This window comes from Topomyia yanbarensis, chromosome 3, assembly GCF_030247195.1.
Source record: "Topomyia yanbarensis strain Yona2022 chromosome 3, ASM3024719v1, whole genome shotgun sequence".
NCBI lineage: Eukaryota > Metazoa > Arthropoda > Insecta > Diptera > Culicidae > Topomyia > Topomyia yanbarensis.
In genome coordinates, this window is record NC_080672.1 from 365,760,297 (window position 1) to 365,777,832 (window position 17,536).

General features: G+C 44.0%; 1 protein-coding gene across 5 annotated transcripts in view; it reads right to left on the reverse strand.

The window, feature by feature from the left end:
- Positions 1 to 13,088: 13,088 nt before the first annotated feature.
- LOC131693257 (cAMP-dependent protein kinase type I regulatory subunit) overlaps positions 13,089 to 17,536 on the reverse strand; it is a 142,304-nt gene continuing 137,856 nt past the window's right edge. For all 5 annotated transcript variants that reach the window (XM_058980944.1, XM_058980946.1, XM_058980947.1 and 2 more), the window contains 3 exons: positions 16,546 to 16,765; positions 16,315 to 16,469; positions 13,089 to 16,080 (listed from right to left, as the gene is read on the reverse strand). In XM_058980944.1, the coding sequence (XP_058836927.1) occupies positions 15,859 to 16,080; positions 16,315 to 16,469; positions 16,546 to 16,765 (597 nt within the window). In that variant the 3' untranslated portion in view covers positions 13,089 to 15,858. The remainder of the gene's footprint in view (positions 16,081 to 16,314; positions 16,470 to 16,545; positions 16,766 to 17,536) is intronic.

Sequence of the window (17,536 nt, forward strand, 5' to 3'; positions counted from 1 at the left end):
TGGGCACACTGGGCCAGGGCCAGGGGCCCCGGGTTTTTAGGGGCCCCCTACATAGAACGAATATAGAATCATTTTGAAGGCTAAGTTCCAAAAAATGGTAGCACTTAATTGTTTATTACTCTAGCGGTTGGGGTAACAATGGATCAGTTGCTCGGATTCACACATTGCACCTTATCCCATGTGAGGTTTAACCCGTTTATGCCCATTTTGTTTGTGGACAACAATGTTTTTAAATAGCTATAACTTTCGATTGAGACAAGATTTGCTCATAAAAACAAGTTAGGCTGATAAATATGTCTATTACCTTTCATTTGAGTATTAACAGTTACAAGAATCAGCTCTAGAACTGAAGTTATTGCAATTAGTCTGATTGGATTGAAGTAGAGCAGTGCTACCAGGGGCAGTTTATGTTAACGACGGAAATTTAATTTTCCATATATCTTCGTTATGTTTCAATATTACTCAAACCTGATAAAACTTATCAATTAAGACTGTCTTTGGCTACATTTTCCACACAAGTAGACTATTGTAAATATTCTAGGAGAATTGTATTGGGCATGGAAAGGTAAAAATTGAGCAGCTTCTAACACTGCAAGGGAAGCACCTATTTTTATGAAAAAAAAGGAAAATAGTTTTGAAAGCCTATATGCACTAGAAAAAAGTTGGGCATGAAAGGGTTAAAGAGCATCAGACAATCAAACGGAGTGATTGTAGCGGTAGGTAACGAGGCACTACATGACTAGGATGGTATTGGACCAATTCAAATGTTAATCCAACATTTCGATTCAAGTTTCAAATCATTTTGAGTAAAAACAACGAAATGTTGATTTCTACAATACTAGTCTCACCAAGTCTACACATACACAGCCAATATATGTAATAAACCTGGAAAATTGCAGACGTTCGCAGACCGACCGTTTCAATTTGATGGGGGTTTAGTAAATCGTTGGGAGTGATTTGGCTAAGAGGATTAATGTCATTCCTTTTGTCGTAAGCTTCTGAGATGGGACAGAGGTATTTAGCCCTGCACTAGCTAATGAGCTTGGGTTATAGCCGCTTTATTCGCCCCAATGAAATATTTTCTACAATACGTATAGAAAGATCGAAAGACACCAAGCAGGAGCGGCAACAAGGTGGCAAAATTTGCAAATTGAAGTTATACAGAAAGTGAAAGAGAAGATGTCGAAATTCGGTACACAATCCTTGTTTGGCAAGCGATCCGCGCATGTGGCAAATTTTAATTCCTTCATTTCATCAGGAATTGTGAATCGACAAATCTTCATGAAAACCTCTAAAAATGACTCCTGAACTTCTTGTGATTTGACGATACTTTCGCGGCCAGATTAGGCATTTTTTGGGCCGTTAGAATCCGGAATCAGTAGTCGTGGATTGGTTACAAACATGTGTCGTCCCAAAAGGGTAGTACATTATTAATGTAGCTGAGAATCCGTTGGTATGTCAGATCTCGTGAGGCGTCATAAGATGCCATCCGAAGTATCGCTTCCTTCGAAGAAATAGTACTGCACACACTGGCAGAGAATATGTTTCGAGCTCTCGGGCTTGTAGTTACAAAATCGACAAATGTCATCTTGACTTTTGCCAATTTTTTCAGATGATTCTTAGCAGGACAATGTCCCGTAAATAAACCTGTCTTTACGTTTTAGATCCATTAGTTTTTTGGCTCTCGTTGTATCTGGATGCATGATTTTCTTAGCTTGTCGAGCGCCTTCTACGTTACGCCAGTCGTTTAGTAGTTGGTCTCTTGCCCAAGCCGAAAGTTCTAGTTTAATGGCACAGGTAGATATACCTAGAAGTGGTTCTGGTCCAACAAACATGTTTGATGAACCACGCCTGGCTAATTCGTCGGCCACTTCGTTACCACCGATTCCTTGGTGGCCAGGTACCCAAAATATCATTACTTTATTTCGAGTTGCCAGTTATTGTAAAGATGTGATGCACTCCCAAACCAGTTTGGACTCACATTTCGACGACCTTAATGCCAACAGTGCTGCTTGGCTGCCCGAGAAGATGTTTGGGTTTACATGTTGTATAATATTGCAGTAAAGTGATATAGCATTTGCTTTTCGCCTTTGATGAGCTTCGTTGGTAGATGATTGTTGAAATGAATTGTGTTGTTCATATTGATAGGTTCGAGTAATTTCGAAGTTTCGCTATGTTTGTTTGTTTACGTTACAATGAAGGTATTGAAAATTTGTACTTTCGAAAAGTGAAAATGCTAATAATTGTTATTATTTAATTTTTTTCTCTCTTTCTTTGGCCTGAGTGCTTATCAACGACACCAAAGAGGCGACTCTACCATCAAATCTTAGACTTGCCACTTAACTATCAGCGCCATCGTAGAGATACTAATTCATTGAATATGAATACATTAATATTACTTATAATACTTGTTTTCTATCTTCACCTCTCTAAACCGTTCACTTTAAAAGAAAGCAAAAAAAAATTCTGTCGTAATTTATAACGAAAATCTACCCACCAACAATTTATGCATGAAGATTAACAAGTTGAATTTTATTGGCATATTGCTAAATATTTTTCCTAGCTGGTTTTAGTGAAAGAACAATTATCGAAGGAATCGTTGATATTGTAGTGTTGTCGTTTAACCTGCCTTACTCCATCATTCCTCATTATTGACGGAGGCACTCTTCAGCCGCAAACAGCGTCTTACAAATATTAAGATCAGACTATATCATTTGGGGGAATAGCGCAGCTGGTAAGTACATAACACTGAACGTTGCTCGCCTCGAACTCCCACAACCACATATATTTAGTGTGCTAGACTCTTTACCACATTCGGTCAGATTGGTTAGAAATGCTAATATTTGTTAAGATCTATCAAAATCATCCGTTTTTCGAGGGTACCTGCACATTTACCATGCCACCTATAGTGGTGGAAATCTATATTTTTTCTGCATATAATTTTATTTCTGCAGTATTTTTAATATTTACACATGGTTGAATGATTTGGCTTAAATTTGAAAAATCAATCTCAAGGTGGAATACATGGTTCCCTGATGCTGGGGATCATTTTTTGATCATCCTACTCTACATCAGTTTATACCTGTTCAATTATAGGGGCCCCTCAACTCAGTTGTGCCCAGGGGCGGGACCGAGAAAGTGGATGCGGTTGACCTAACGAGAAGGATTGGGGCGACTTGTGACGCCACAATGCCGCGAAAACTGGAACAACGCAATAAACGGCGTCCAGCTTACTGGTGGAACGAGACGCTTAGTACGCTACGCGCCGCTTGTCTCGGAGTCAGAAGGCGGGCTCAGAAAGCAATATCGGAGCCGGATAGAGAAGAGCACAAGGAAGTGTTTCAGACTTAGTAAGTCAGATTGCCACAAAAGCTGTGCCGAGAAGAAGACGCCAATCCCTGGGGCGACGCGTACCGAGTCGTGATGGCGAAAATGAAGAGCTCGACGACACCAGCCGAAATTAGAAAATTAGAGAACTGCGGAGAGAAAAACAGCATTTTTGGCAACGTACGCCGCAGCATTGTATGGCAACACGTCCAATGTTATAAGGATAGGCAGCGTTCGATTGGATTCGTTTTTTGACAGCCAAATGCGAATCCAATCGATCCAAAATGGAGTCTCCGTTGTTCTCTTTCTAGAGTTTTTCTAGCCGAAATGTGCCCGAGTAAGCTGAAAATAATCGCCGAGGGTCATTTCCCGAAGCACGATCCATCTATCTGGCCACCAACACCACACGGTGAAGAAGAAGGAGCAAACACGGACGATCGGCAAGTGACTAACTACGTGCTCTCAGAAGCATCGAAGCGCCTGAAATAAAAAAAAACCTTGGTCCGGATGGAATACCAAACGTGGTACTGAAAGCTGCGATCCTGGCATATCCGGACATGCTCAGGATGGTGTGGCAGATGTATCTAAATGAAGGCATTTTTCCCGAAATGTGGAAGGTCCAGAAGCTGGTGTTGCTGCCGAAGGCTCATATGTTTGCTGGATTGGATACACTCAGAAAACTCCTGGAAAGGATCATCCTTAACAGGTTGACGAAATTCACGGAAGATGAGCGCGGACTGTCCAAGATGCAGTTAGGATTCCACTAAGAAGCATCGACACTGGACGCAATTCGGACAGTGCTTGAGAGTGCTGAGAAGACATCTGAACAGAAGCGAAGAGGAGATCAAAACTGCGCTGTGGTCACGATAAATGTGAAGAATGCATTTAACAGCGCCAGCTGGGAAACCATCGCTGCAGCGCTGCACAGAATGACGGTTCCCAACTGTCAAATCCTGAGGAGCTACTTCCAAAGCAGAGTGCTGCTGTACGAGACGAGCGAAGGGCAGAAGTCAATGCGAGTCACAGCGAGCGTTCCTCAGGGCTCTATTCTTGGTCCAATTCTTTGGAACGGGATATAAGATGGAGTCTTAACGCTTCAGCTGCCCAGGAAAGTGAAAATCTTGGGTTTCGCGGACGACGTGTCACTAACGGTGACACTTGAAAGTGGAGGTGTCGGTAACGGAGACAATAGACGCGATCGAGAGCTGGATGAACGGGGTCAAGCTGCAAATAGCTCACCACAAGACGGAGGTGTTGTTGGTCAGTAGCTGCAAAGCGGTTCAGTGGATGCAGATCGACGTCGGAGGGCACGTGATTGCATCGAAGCGTGCACTGCAGTTATTGGGAGTGATAATCGACGACCGGTTGAGCTTCAACAACCACGTTGACAACGTCTGTGAAAAGTCGGCGAAGGCAACGAACGCAATAGCGAGAATCATGCCAAACATCAGCGGCTCAAAAAGCAGCACGAGACGTCTGCAATCTACTGTTTCGTCATCGATACTTCGATATGGGGTTCCTGCCTCGGGTGCTGCGCTGAAAACCAAGCGGAACTGTGAAAAGCTGAACGGGACATTCCGGCTCATGGCCGTACGAGTCGCGAGTGCTTACAGACCAATATCGTCGGAGGCAGTATGCATTATCGCCTAGATAATCCCCACCTGCAATACTCTGGCTGAGGACGTGGAATGCTACCAGCGGAGAAATGCACGTAATGCATAATGGACTCGTTTGCTAAATGGCAGTAGGAGTAGGACAACTCGGAGAAAGGAAGGTGGACCCACCGATTCATCCCAAATGTGTCTGCTTGGTGCATAGAGAGATTTTTGTCCGGGCACGGATGCTTCCGGAAGTACCTGCATCGGGTTGGACATGCTTCGTCACCCCTTTGCCCGGAGTGTGGGGACGTGCAAAACACACCGGAACACATGGTATTTGAATGCCCTAGGTTCGATGAAGTTCGAAGCGGTATGACTGGTGCGATAGTGGACAATATCATTGAAAAGATGTGTATTTTTACCATTTTTTTGTTAACCATTATTGTTAACGACCTATTGAGTCAATTTGTCAACAGTTGTTACGGCATTTAATTAGCAAGGGACTGGAAGGTGAAGTATATTTTTCAATATTAAGAGCCATAGTACTCAAGGGAGAGCAAGGAGTAGAAGGGAGAAATTTTAGAAAAGCGTGGAAGGATCATATATGCAAGCTTAGAGCTCACCGGCGACTTAACTTTTTGTCTGCTACCGTAGGAGTCAAGATCTTTTGGCATTAGAAATGCGAATCACCTGAGTCTACGGCATGTCCGGACAAGCGAACCGATCGAGTAAATCTGGACGAAGCGAGAAGCTAAATGGCTCACGAAAATGAACATCAGTATCGGGAGAAATCTACCGCTCGGCTTCGGGAGAGCCTCTCTCACCGGGGAATTCTCTATCGGAGTAGGCTAGATCCATCGTCAGGGACTAGACCGACTAGTTCGCGAACAAGTAAGGGCGGGAGCTGAATGCCTTATCGGGGAAGTTGAGCGAAATGGATCGAGAGGAGCCACACGGCCTAAAAGAGTAGCGGTGCTAAATGGCACCGGACAGGGAGCCAAAAGGATCAAGAAAATGTAGTGCTAAAACTAAAGAAGAATCGGTATCGGGAGAACTTTCTTCGCCGGGGAACTCTCTGCTGGCGTAAGCTAGATTCAACACCGGGGACTAGACTGAGTAGACCGCAACTAGACACCACCAGTTGCGGATCGTCGGAGCATCAGCGAACAGGACGCCCTGCTCCACCGAAATCGTCGAACTGACCTCTACACCTGGCAGGTTGGCTCGGTTTCGGGAGAACTTCTCTCGCCGGGGAATTTTCCGTCGGAGTAGGCTAGGTCCACTGTTGGGGACTAGACCTAGTAGTTCGCGAACAAGCCGGAAACTCAACGAGTAAATGGCGCTGAATGGTGCGAGAAGGGAGTTGCGGTGCTAACTGGCACAATGGAGCCGAGTCGTGGTGCTGAATGGCATAAGGGAGCCCAAGGGTTCGGTGAATTAAACAATCTGAAGTTTGCCGCCCAGATTGCCTTCGTAAGGGAGGAGCACTAAGTCTCGACTCCCAGCCAGCTTTCCGACTGCTATCTAAGATCTTAGCAATAAAAGCACTCTAGCCCAACCGGAGTGCCAACCGGCACATCAGGTTCGACGCCAATCCTGATTATGACATACTGGCCATGGCGAACGTCAACGGACAGGACACGGATCACGAATTGAACGATGACTATGGGCTGACAGGTGTGCTGTTCTACTCCCTGAGTAAGGAAGGATTACACCGACTTATAATGGCGAGTGGGCTAACAGCATGGCTCTCTCTTTCCCGACAAAACACTGGCAGGTCTTTGGGTACATTCGAAACTCGTCAGTTAGTGGGACTAGATTCCGTTGAAGTATTCGCGATATTACGCCGATCCGGCTCTAAACACTACTCCCCATGAGGGATAATGTCATCCCTAGCAACCAACCTTACTGCTCGCATAGATAATCATGGGATCACGAGAGGCGACTATGTACAACGAGTGGAGATAGCGGCCCGGAGTTAGGATCCAATAAAATGGAGAAAAAACAGTAAACTCAAATATACGGAGCAGGCATGGCAATTCCTTTCGCCAGAGGTGGTTTGGCGAGGTCACCTCCACCACCACCAGCAGCTGAACTTATTCAGCAAAAGCAGGAGGAGAGAAAAACGGCAACAGTAGCAGCAGTAGCAGCAACAACAGCCAGAGCAGAGCGGAATAAATTACACCCCACAGAAGCCAAAAGTAGTGGCAGCGAAACACTTGATGGAGGAGCATTAAGGAGGTGGTAATCAGAATCCGAAAGGAGCTACGGTCTGCCATGAATGAGTATGACACGGCAACGCGGAGGGCTGATGTAGCTGAGTGAGCATCTTCCTAGTCCCTTCGAAGCAGATTGGAGTGGAGAACACGCCAGTTTCCTCGACTCCAAGAGGACAAGAACCTCGCCAGGAGACGAAGAACAGGTGGGCCAAAGAAGCAGACGCTCGAGGATGCTATTGCTGTTTCCGAAGAAAAGGACGACACCCAACAGGGAGAAAGCTAAAGTACCGTTGTAGGTCGGAAGGAGAAACAAGGGAAACAACCAAAGCAGAAGGAAGAGCAAAAAAGGGAGCAGAAGAAGAAAGGAAAACCTCCGGCTCGTCAGAAGGCGCCAAAGGGAGATGCGAACAATACGACGTTCTACACCGCACTTCTCAAGAAAGTTAGAGAAGACTCAGAGCAAAAGGAGTTGGGAGAGAATGTTGTTAGAACGAGGCGCACTCAGAAGGGCAAGATGATCTTCTAGCTGAAGAAGGATCCCTCCGTCAAGAGCTCGACCTACCGCGAGCTCGTTGCCAAATCCTTGGGCAGCAAAGTAAACGTCGAATGCAAGGGTCTAGACGAGATACCGACTGCAGATGAACTGAAGGGTGCACTGATCGAGCAGTGTAACAGTGGCGTAGTAAGGGGGGGGGGGTTTGGGTACGAACCCCCCCCCCCCCCCCCCGAAATATTTTGGAGAATTTTGAAAAAAATCAATATGTTAAACAAAAATATGCCTAAAATTTCGAATGAAATGAAAGTTTCATTTGCAAAAGTTATCTTGTGAAAATATTTCCTTGTAGTGAAAATTGGCTGCAGACTCGACACCTACCTGACGGCACGCTGTGGAGGCTAGTTCAACCGCCGAGGACTATAACAAGTAGATCGCGGCGAAGCGAGGAGCTGGGAGCTTATTGGTTCACGAAACGGATATCGATTCCGAGAGAAATTTCGCCACATTCTGTAGTCCTTGACTGACGGCGAACATGGACTGGAGAGTGTGAGAGAAGTATCCCCATAGAGACCACCAGGCGATTCTGCAGCACGAAGAAGGACGCAAGCTAAAGTGGAAGACGAAAGCCTTTAACGAAAACCTCTTTGTTGAGTTACTTCGGCGAACAACGGAATCAAGTACGTTGATGCGGCAAGAAGGATTGTGACGGCTTGTGACGTTGTGACGTCACAAAACTAGGGCCATGCAGTAGACGGCGTGCAGATTACGGGTTAAATGAGTAGCTCAGTACGCTACACGCTGCTTGTTTTAGATCCAGAAGGCGGGCTCAGAGCGTAAGATCGGAGAGTGCGAGAGGAGCGCAAACGACGTTTCGAGAAGGTAGGGACTCTTTAAAACGGGAGATCAAGCTTAGCAAGCCAATTTCCATAAGTAGCTGTGCTGAGAAATAAACGGCAATCCCTGGGGGACGCGTACTGAGTCGTCATGACGAAGACGAGGGTCTGCGACACCAGCTGAAATATACACGGGAAAACTAAAGATAATCGTTGAGGGTCTCTTCCCAAATCACGATTCAACTACCTGGTCACCGACATCATACGATGAAGAAGAAGGAGGTAACACAGCCGAGTGGTAAGTGACTAACGACGAGCTCAAAGAAGCGTCGATGTGACTAAAATCAAAGAAAACCCCCGGTCCGGATGGAATACCAACCGTGGCGCTGATAGCTGCGATCCTGGCGTATCCGGACATGTTCAGGATGCTACTGCTGAAGTCTTTAGATGATGGTAATCCCCGAAATGAGAAAGGTGCAGAAATTGATGTTGCTGCCAAAGTGTGGGAAGTCACCGAGCCATGCAACCTCGAATAGACCAATGCCGCAGCGTGGCATAAAAGAATGAGCTAGATCCTGAAGAGCTACTTCCATAGTAGAGCACTGCTGTACCAGACGAACAAACGGGCAATAGGCAATGCGAGTCACAGCGGGCGTTCCTCAGGGCTCCATTCTCTGTCCAACTCTTTGGAATGAGATGTACGATGGGGTCTTAACACTGCGGCTTCCCAGGAAAGTGAAAATCGTTGGTTTCGTGGACGATGTGTCACTAACGGTGAGACACTTGAACAAATGGAGGTGTCGGTGACGGAGACAATGAAACCGCGAAAAGCTGAACAGGACGCTTCGACTGCTGGTCGTACGAGTTGCGATTGTGTACCGGAGGCAGTATGCCTTGTCGCCGAGATGATCCCCATCTACATTACCCTGACGGAGGATATCAAGTACTACAAACAATGAAACGCCAGAAACGTGAGGAAGATGATGAGAATCGATCAGGCAGGCACAAATCCCCGACTATGTACGGGGAACGTGCCATTTGAGCCAATATATTCTGATTCCTGAGATTGTCGAGGAGACACCGGAGCGTCTTTGAATGTCCGAGGTTTGAAGTCTTTGAATGTCCGAGGAGAGTCTTTGAATGTCCGAGGTTTGAAGTGACGTGCAGGGAGCTACTTAAAACGGGAGGACCAGACATCAACCCGGATAATGTAGCCTACAGAATGACAAGCGACGTAAAGACGTGGAACACAGTAAACAGAGATATGATGTAGATCAGTGTGTGGTATTTTACGGGACGTTCGGAAGCGATTTTACACTGAACACATTTTTACATAAAAAAAAAAGAGTAGCGTACTTTATTACGTGACGGTCTGGTTGAGAATGAAGCACACGTCGAGCAGAAAACTTGTTAGACCTTTTTTCTGAAAGGTTAGCGGATCCGCATGAACGCAGACTTGTCAAAGTGACAGCTAGACGCAGAGAAAAATTGAGGGGTAATACTCTGCTGAGGGATAGGACTGTGGGCAGGTTGCTACAAGTGATTCTCAACCTGAGGTCCGCGGACCCCTAGGGAGCCGCGAAGTCATTGCTGGGAGTCTGCGAAGAAAAATATATTTTCCGAGTGCATATTGAAATTTCGAGTCATGTTTCCTAACAAATTGAAAATAACATATTGATAGCATACAAAATTGATGTTTATCTATGGGGGTCCGCAGCAACCCAGTGTCATATCTAAGGAGTCCGTGGTACTAAAAAGGTTGAGAACCACTGATGTAGATCATGACCGTCTTACAACGGAATGGACATTGAACAACGGTTTCGGGAGAGCAATCACCGCCAGGGAACTCTCCGCAGGAATAAGCTAGATTCACCGCCGAGGACTAGTCGAGTAGACTGCAACAGAGCAGCGAGTATGAGTCGTCGAAACGCCAGCGAACCGGACGTCACGCTCCATGCGGATTCGTCAGACCGACCACGGCACCCCACCGGTTGTTCCGATAGAAAAATAGCGAAAACCAAAGAATAATCGATATTGGGAGAACTTTTTTCGCCAGGGAACTCTCCGTTAGCGTAGGCTAGATTCACCGCTGGGGACTAGACTGAGTAGACAGCGACGAGACACCACTAGTCACGGGTCATCGCCGCACCAGTGCACCGGACACCCTGCTTCACCAGAATCGGCACCTAGCGATCTCGGGAGAACTTCTCTCGCTGGGGAATTCTCTGTCGGAGTAGGTCAGGTCCATCGTCGGGGACTAGACCGAGTTGTTCGTGAACAAGTCGAGGAGCTGAATGGATCATCAAGGAAGTAGTGCTAAATGGCCCAAGAAGAGAACTAAAGGGCTTAAAGGAGTTGCGGAGCCAAAGGGCTCAAGAAGTTGTAGTACTGAAGAATCGGTATCGGGAGAACTTCTTTCGTCTGGGACCTCTCCGTCAGCGTACAGTCAGATTCACCGCCGGGAACGAGACCGCGTAGATCGCGACGATACATCACCAGCCGCGCCGGGGCTCCAGCAAATCGGATGCCCTACTCTACCGGAATCGCCGAACTGACCGCAGCACCTGGCTGGTTGGCTCGCTTTCGAACTTCTCTCGCCGGGGAATTTTTCATCGGAGTAGGCTAGATCTATCGTCGGGGACTAGACCGAGTAGTTCGCGAAGCAGTCGGAAGCTCAACGAAAAAGTGGTACTGAATTGCACAAGGGAACTGAAGGGCTCAGTAAATTAGACAGTCTGAAGTTTGCCGCCCAGATTGTCCTCGTAGGGGAAGAGCATTAATTCTATACAGCTAGCTTTCCTACCTTGACTACCCAAACCCGTTCGCTGAGTTGTTGGTTTTGCACATTTTTTTCCTGCTCAGAATGTTTTTGAACATTTTTTCATATATATACCAAAAATTTCTTTACCCCCCCCCCTCCGAAAAATTTTCTTACTACGCCACTGAGTGTAAACTACATGTACCGGAGACTATTCAGATTTAGAGGTCATATGGAGGCACTCGAACTGCAGCGATTCAGCAATCCAAGTAACGGGCGCTTTAGCTGTCCAAGAGGTGGTGGATAACACACACAAAGGTTTAGCGATCGCGACGATCAACGGTGTATTCGTCTGTAGCTGGATGCTGGACGCACTAACCGCCTCGTTACTCGGACGAACGCCAGTTGTTATAAGAGGAGACTTTAACGCTTGGGCCGTCGAGTGGGGTAGCAGGCTGACCAACGTAAGAGATTACCGCTTGTTGGAAGCATTGGAGAAGCTAGATGTGAGACTGTGCAACGAAGGTTCCGCTAGCACATTCCGTAAAGACGGTCGAGAATCCATCATCGACATAACATTCTGCAGTCCTTCGCTGATGGATAACATGAATTGGCGAGTTTGTGAGCAGTATACACATAGTGACCACCAAGCGATCCACTACACCATTAGTCGGCGAAATTGTACGCTATCGTCAAGAGTGAGGACGGGCGAGCGGAAGTGGAAAATAAAGGACTTCGATAAGGACTTTTTGTGCAAGCACTTTGTGCTGACAGCGTTTCTCCAATTCCGAGTGCAGATGAGCTGTCGGAAACAGTAGCGAGGGCATCTGATGTAACAATGCCGAGGAAATGGAGCCGAGGAACTGCTGGCATACTGGTGGAACGAAAGGCTAGGATGCTTAGCCTTTGCGTTTGCCGGGCTGCCTGCTTGAAAGCCAGAAGACGCGTTTAGAGAGCAAGATCTGTGGCCATCAGAGAAGAGTATAAGGTAACATTTTGGGCGGCCAGGGCCACTTTAATACGTTAGATAGTGCTAAGCAAGTCCACCTGCTACAAAGAGCTATTCAGGAAAGTAGAATCTAACCCCTGGGGCAATGCTTGCTGCGTCGATATGGCCAGGATGAAGTCCGAACTAACCCATACCTACGGTCAAGAGTCGAGAACTAGCAGGATCCACATGTTTCTCCACTCAAGCGAATAGATATATCCACTTAGCACATGTCTACCAACCAGTCATGACGATGTTCGAACCAATGAGATGGGCTATGCCACTCGAAGGCCACAAACCCAGTGCCATACCGTACAGTTCCCAAACTATTTGATCTGGAATTATAATGTATGATAGTGCTACTTACAGATGCCATTTTGGTGGCTGTAGTCTCATAGAATCGAAATCTCTGTTATCGGATCCGCCATTTCCTTCGGAGCTCTGCTGGTGCGAATCCCTAATCTTATAGTCAGCAGCGGCGTTTCTAATGCAGAAATAGTAATATGTGACCATCAATAATACATCAGATAGCCTTAATTGATACCCTATGACTAAAGTTCGGCCTTACCAAGCCGTAACGCAGGTGAAAACTGCCGAATAGGGGTTGAGAACAGTTTGAAGCAGCAATTGATGTTGCTCCAAATGTATGTGATCCAAGACTGACTTGGGTAGTTCCATCGAGCCTAGTTTGCATACCTTACTTAAGTAGACTCACTGTTCTCCATTCACCCACAGAAAAAATCCGACTGTTAAATATAAAGAAATTCCAACTAAATCAAATTAGTATAACTAGAAACTGACACGTTTCTAACCATAGACCGGGGCTCGGAGGTAGTCGAGAGGCATTTCTCAACGAAATCAATCAAGTGTTTTGTGATCTCTTCCATTTTTATTAGTCTCCGTAAATATTTGCTTAAAACATAGGTTACAAACGAACATTTTCTTTAAATGTAGAGTGTTTTCCTATAGAATAAAATTGAATGTTTCACTAGACAAGCCAAACAGGACTAACTATACCAACCAATTGCTGAACTGCTACTTCTGCTATTTTTCTACTGCTACAATACAAATGTTAAAATAAACGTGTACAGTTTTAACAAAGGCATACAGACGGTAAAAGAAGATTCAATGAGCTGTCTATTGGTGCAAATTTGGTTTGCTCTAAAGTTCACGACAGATTAGGTACAACCTACATTGATTTGGCCTTTGAATAAATGGACAGAAATAAGCTTCTTCTTGAGGGAGCATTCATGAATTACATCACACAGGAAACAGCACAGTTTTATCCTTAATCTTCAACGTTTGTTGTTCTTCTATGAAATCACGACTCATTCGTACTGTAGTTTCACTTTTTCACGTTAATAATTGAATTTTAACGGATTAAGATAGCGGGAGAAGGATAAACAAGGGCTGATTCCACGATCATTCTCGTTCTGGCGAAGGGAATAAAAGTGCTACTATATGTAAATTATATATGAGCTTCCCGTGTCTGCACTATCCACGTGCTAAGTATATTGGGATAGCTAATGTAACGAAGCAAATGTTAACGATTTCACATGCGCAGTTAGTAAAGTTAGTCATCTGTGTTTTACTGAAAAGGTCCAGCCTTTTTTTTTGTTTCGCTAAAGTATCAGCACTTTTTTTCGTCCATGTCACTAAAGTTGATGAATTCTACGCTGTGAACATATTAAAGTTAGTAAATATAACGTAGATGTTAAAATTGTAATTCCTTCGTCGATTACGTCTAAAGGTATGTGTGTATATATTATATGAGATAAATGTAGCGGAAATCACGTTTTATGAAAGCAAGAGCATCCCAGCTTTGTAGTTCTTGTGTTTAATTTATGAATTTTCGATGGTATGAAGGGTCGGCTTTCGTTCTTTTGATTTGTTGAATACCGACGTCGAGACATTCTGTTGACACTTTCAGAAGAGTACATTCCATGGAAGTACACAACAAGGGATGATGTGTTAATTTTTTAGTCTATGTACTAACGAAAAATGTTTGCATTGAACTCATAATTCGTACATATTTTTGCTAAAAAATTGAAGAGTTGTCCATCGCTTTATATGCTAAAGCAATACAATGCAAAAATAAACAAATGTCGTAGTTACTTGAGGCTGAAGCTGAGTCACATTCTGGCTGCTGCAAAATCATGCATTTTAACAGTATTTGTGGTTAGGAACTGACTATTCAGATTCTAACAAGTCACATTACTAAAACAAATAGTTAATGTTATTTAATTTTAACAGAACAATTTCATTGGGGATCATCTGTAGAGATTAGAAATTTAAAGTATCCGATAGAATATACGGAAAATATATGAACCATGTATGCTGCTGGAAAACGTAAATATTTTTCCCGGTTGTTGAACAATGTTACATGTACTATTGTTGCTTCTAGGTTGTTTCTTCTTCATCCATTGATTAAACTTCCAACAGACGGTTTGGTTATACACCTAACAGTTAAGATGGAGAGCAAACTTATCACTTTATCCCATTCTAGAATATTTCATTGAACATCACCGCAAATATGCATTAATGAATGTGTATGTTTCTTTGTGTACTATTTTGTCGTGTGAATGTCTATAATCTTTTACTTCTTGTTTTATTGTAAGCAAAGTTTTCCCTAAAAAATAGTTGGCTTTCCCTTCGGCATCTGTTTCACCTTCTACTCACACCCTCGTACAGAGTCACGTTCTCGTGCATCAATGTTATCTAGTGCTTCCATAGAATCGATCACGTGCTCAATTCCATCTTTGCTGCCCATATCTTCTAATAAAATGAACTGCAACGTTTGAGTGTTATTGTGTTGCAATATAAATTTACTGTAATTTGTTTTTTTTTTAAGTTTTCTTTTCTGTCCCTAATGTTTGTGGCTATTTTTTGCACACATGCGGATTGATATTTGCTCGGCACACACAGACACTGTTTCCTTAGCAGCAACACTACAAATAGTATAGAGAAAAAATCTAACTAATTTCGTCTGCGCTTGTTTCAGCTCGTTCCTTAACAGATAACACATTTTGTTTTTCTACTGCATGCTTGATCATTCAACATATTGTTTAAATACACTCTTACAGCTGATCTACAGTAATTGTATTATATAGTCATTTTCTTTTCTGTTTACATGTAATTTGAATAAACACTAATAAATGTTACAATGAGAATAAGACAACTCCTCTAAAGTCACGGTTTGTTTCAGTTTGTTGTAATTTTGTTATGTTTATTTTCCAACATTTGCTACATGCTTTTCTAAATGGGCAATACAAGATGAAAGATAAGAACCTAATGTCAAAGTGTGTGCTAATCGCTGCTATCTAGAATCTTGGAAGTTAAGTAAATATGTGGCAGAGCCGATGCTGGCAAATATTTGCCAGTTGGCCTGGATTGTAGTTAAGAACGATAACATAAATTGTCACATTGATTCACATCCATTGAACCGATCCGAATCAAGGAAAAGGGATTTTAAATATTTGTTCACTACGTAACATTGGCTTTTTTGTGTTTTGTTCATTGTTTCGTAAGCAGTAAAGTGTGTCATTTGTTTTTTTCCTACTGCGGTTTGTTGCATAAAAGTGATGCGGTTCTATTTCGCATTATGTTTTGTTTTGATGGACTTGTTCTACACTGAGACACTTAGACCGATAGCGAAACGAAGCTGTTGTACTGTGTGATGTTTCGTTTGAGAATATCCGCGCATAGGCCGAGCACCCGCTCGAAGCGGGCGCGATCCAGTTTGACACATTTTAGCGATCCTCGCGCGATTACGGTTGCAGCTCGTGGACGGTCCAGTAGCAGGGCAATTTCGCCAAAATAGTCGCTCGGTCCCAGCCGGCCAACTTCGGCGGGTTCCTCGTTCTGAAAAGCAGAACAAAAATTCACCAAATCAGCATTTATTGTTCAAACCAATTGATTCAATTAAACAATTAAAAATAATTCCCTAGTCTAACTTCATTAGCAAAGCAAACTGAAAAACTTATTATAACCACGACGCTATGAAAAGTAAACAGCTCCCCCCTCTCTCTCTCCACAATACTAATTAAACACGGCTACGAAATTACCCAATTAGTAGTTCCAATTTACGGCACTTACCTCGTCCCGCTTCTGCCTAACGGTGGCACATCCTTCCACGATGATGTAGAAATCATTTCCTGGTTCGCCCTGTTTAACAATTGTTTCGCCATCCTCGAATGTGACCGGTTCCAGCGCATCTGCCACAGTGAGACGCTCCCATTTGTCTAAACTTTCTGTAATTTGTTGTTTAAAAAAATCGTCATTTTTAGTTCGAACATGTTAGATGTGACGCTCGCTTTCGAAGATTACCTAGAATCGAAACTCGTGACAAGAATTCCTCGTACATTTTCCGCTTCCGGATGGTAGAACCCATCAGAATACGCCGATAGCTATCCCGGTCGATTCCCCACAGCTTGACGTCAGTTTTGGCACGTACCGTAGCGGCTCGGGGTGTTCCGTAGATCAGAGCCAGCTCACCGAAGCTACCACCCTCGCTAATTGTCGTCACTTGCTCGTTATTTACAAAGACCTACGGAGAAATGCAAAGATATTATAATTATTCAGTACCGCTAGAATAAAGTTTATATTTATGTAGTTATCTTAAACATTTCATAAGTATGTTTATACCGTTTGGCTCGATTTAACCGGAAGAACCAGTGAACATTATCCATAGAAATAATACAAATGACGATCAACGACGGACCTGGTTAACTTCCGAACATATAACTTAAGGACTCATTACCTATTTGATGATTTTAAAGTAGTGTATGATTCAGTATAGCGAAATTAGCAATGTTATCCGGAGAGGACCAAACAATACCATACCTTAAGCAAACACGCAGAAGCTGGGGATGAAAGAGTTAGGAGGGATTGAAAAGAGACACCCGTGAAGATCTTTTAAAAGATCATCCCTCAGCGCAATCGAATAGTGACCTTTCTCCAACTTTACATCCGACGCCGGCGGTAAAACATGATGATGAGTTATGTTCTATCAAAGACCATGCGGTAGACTTGGGTGCAACGCCCAACTCCTATTTAGCAGAAGACAAAGAATTCCTCACATTTCCTTTCGATCATGTCAATATGAGCCTGCCTAGTCCTAGTTTTCCGTTTTAAGCTTATAACTGATTCGCTCTAGAATACCTATCTGTCTCTCAATTTCATTGCTTTCGTTTCTCTTAGTCTTAAATTTGCCGGAAATAGCCAACAAAATCGATGCAAAAAGAAGTAGTGGTCACGCACAATAAATGTTTCTGAGACACCAAATCTCTAAATCCAAAGATCGCGCAAAATTCGCTTC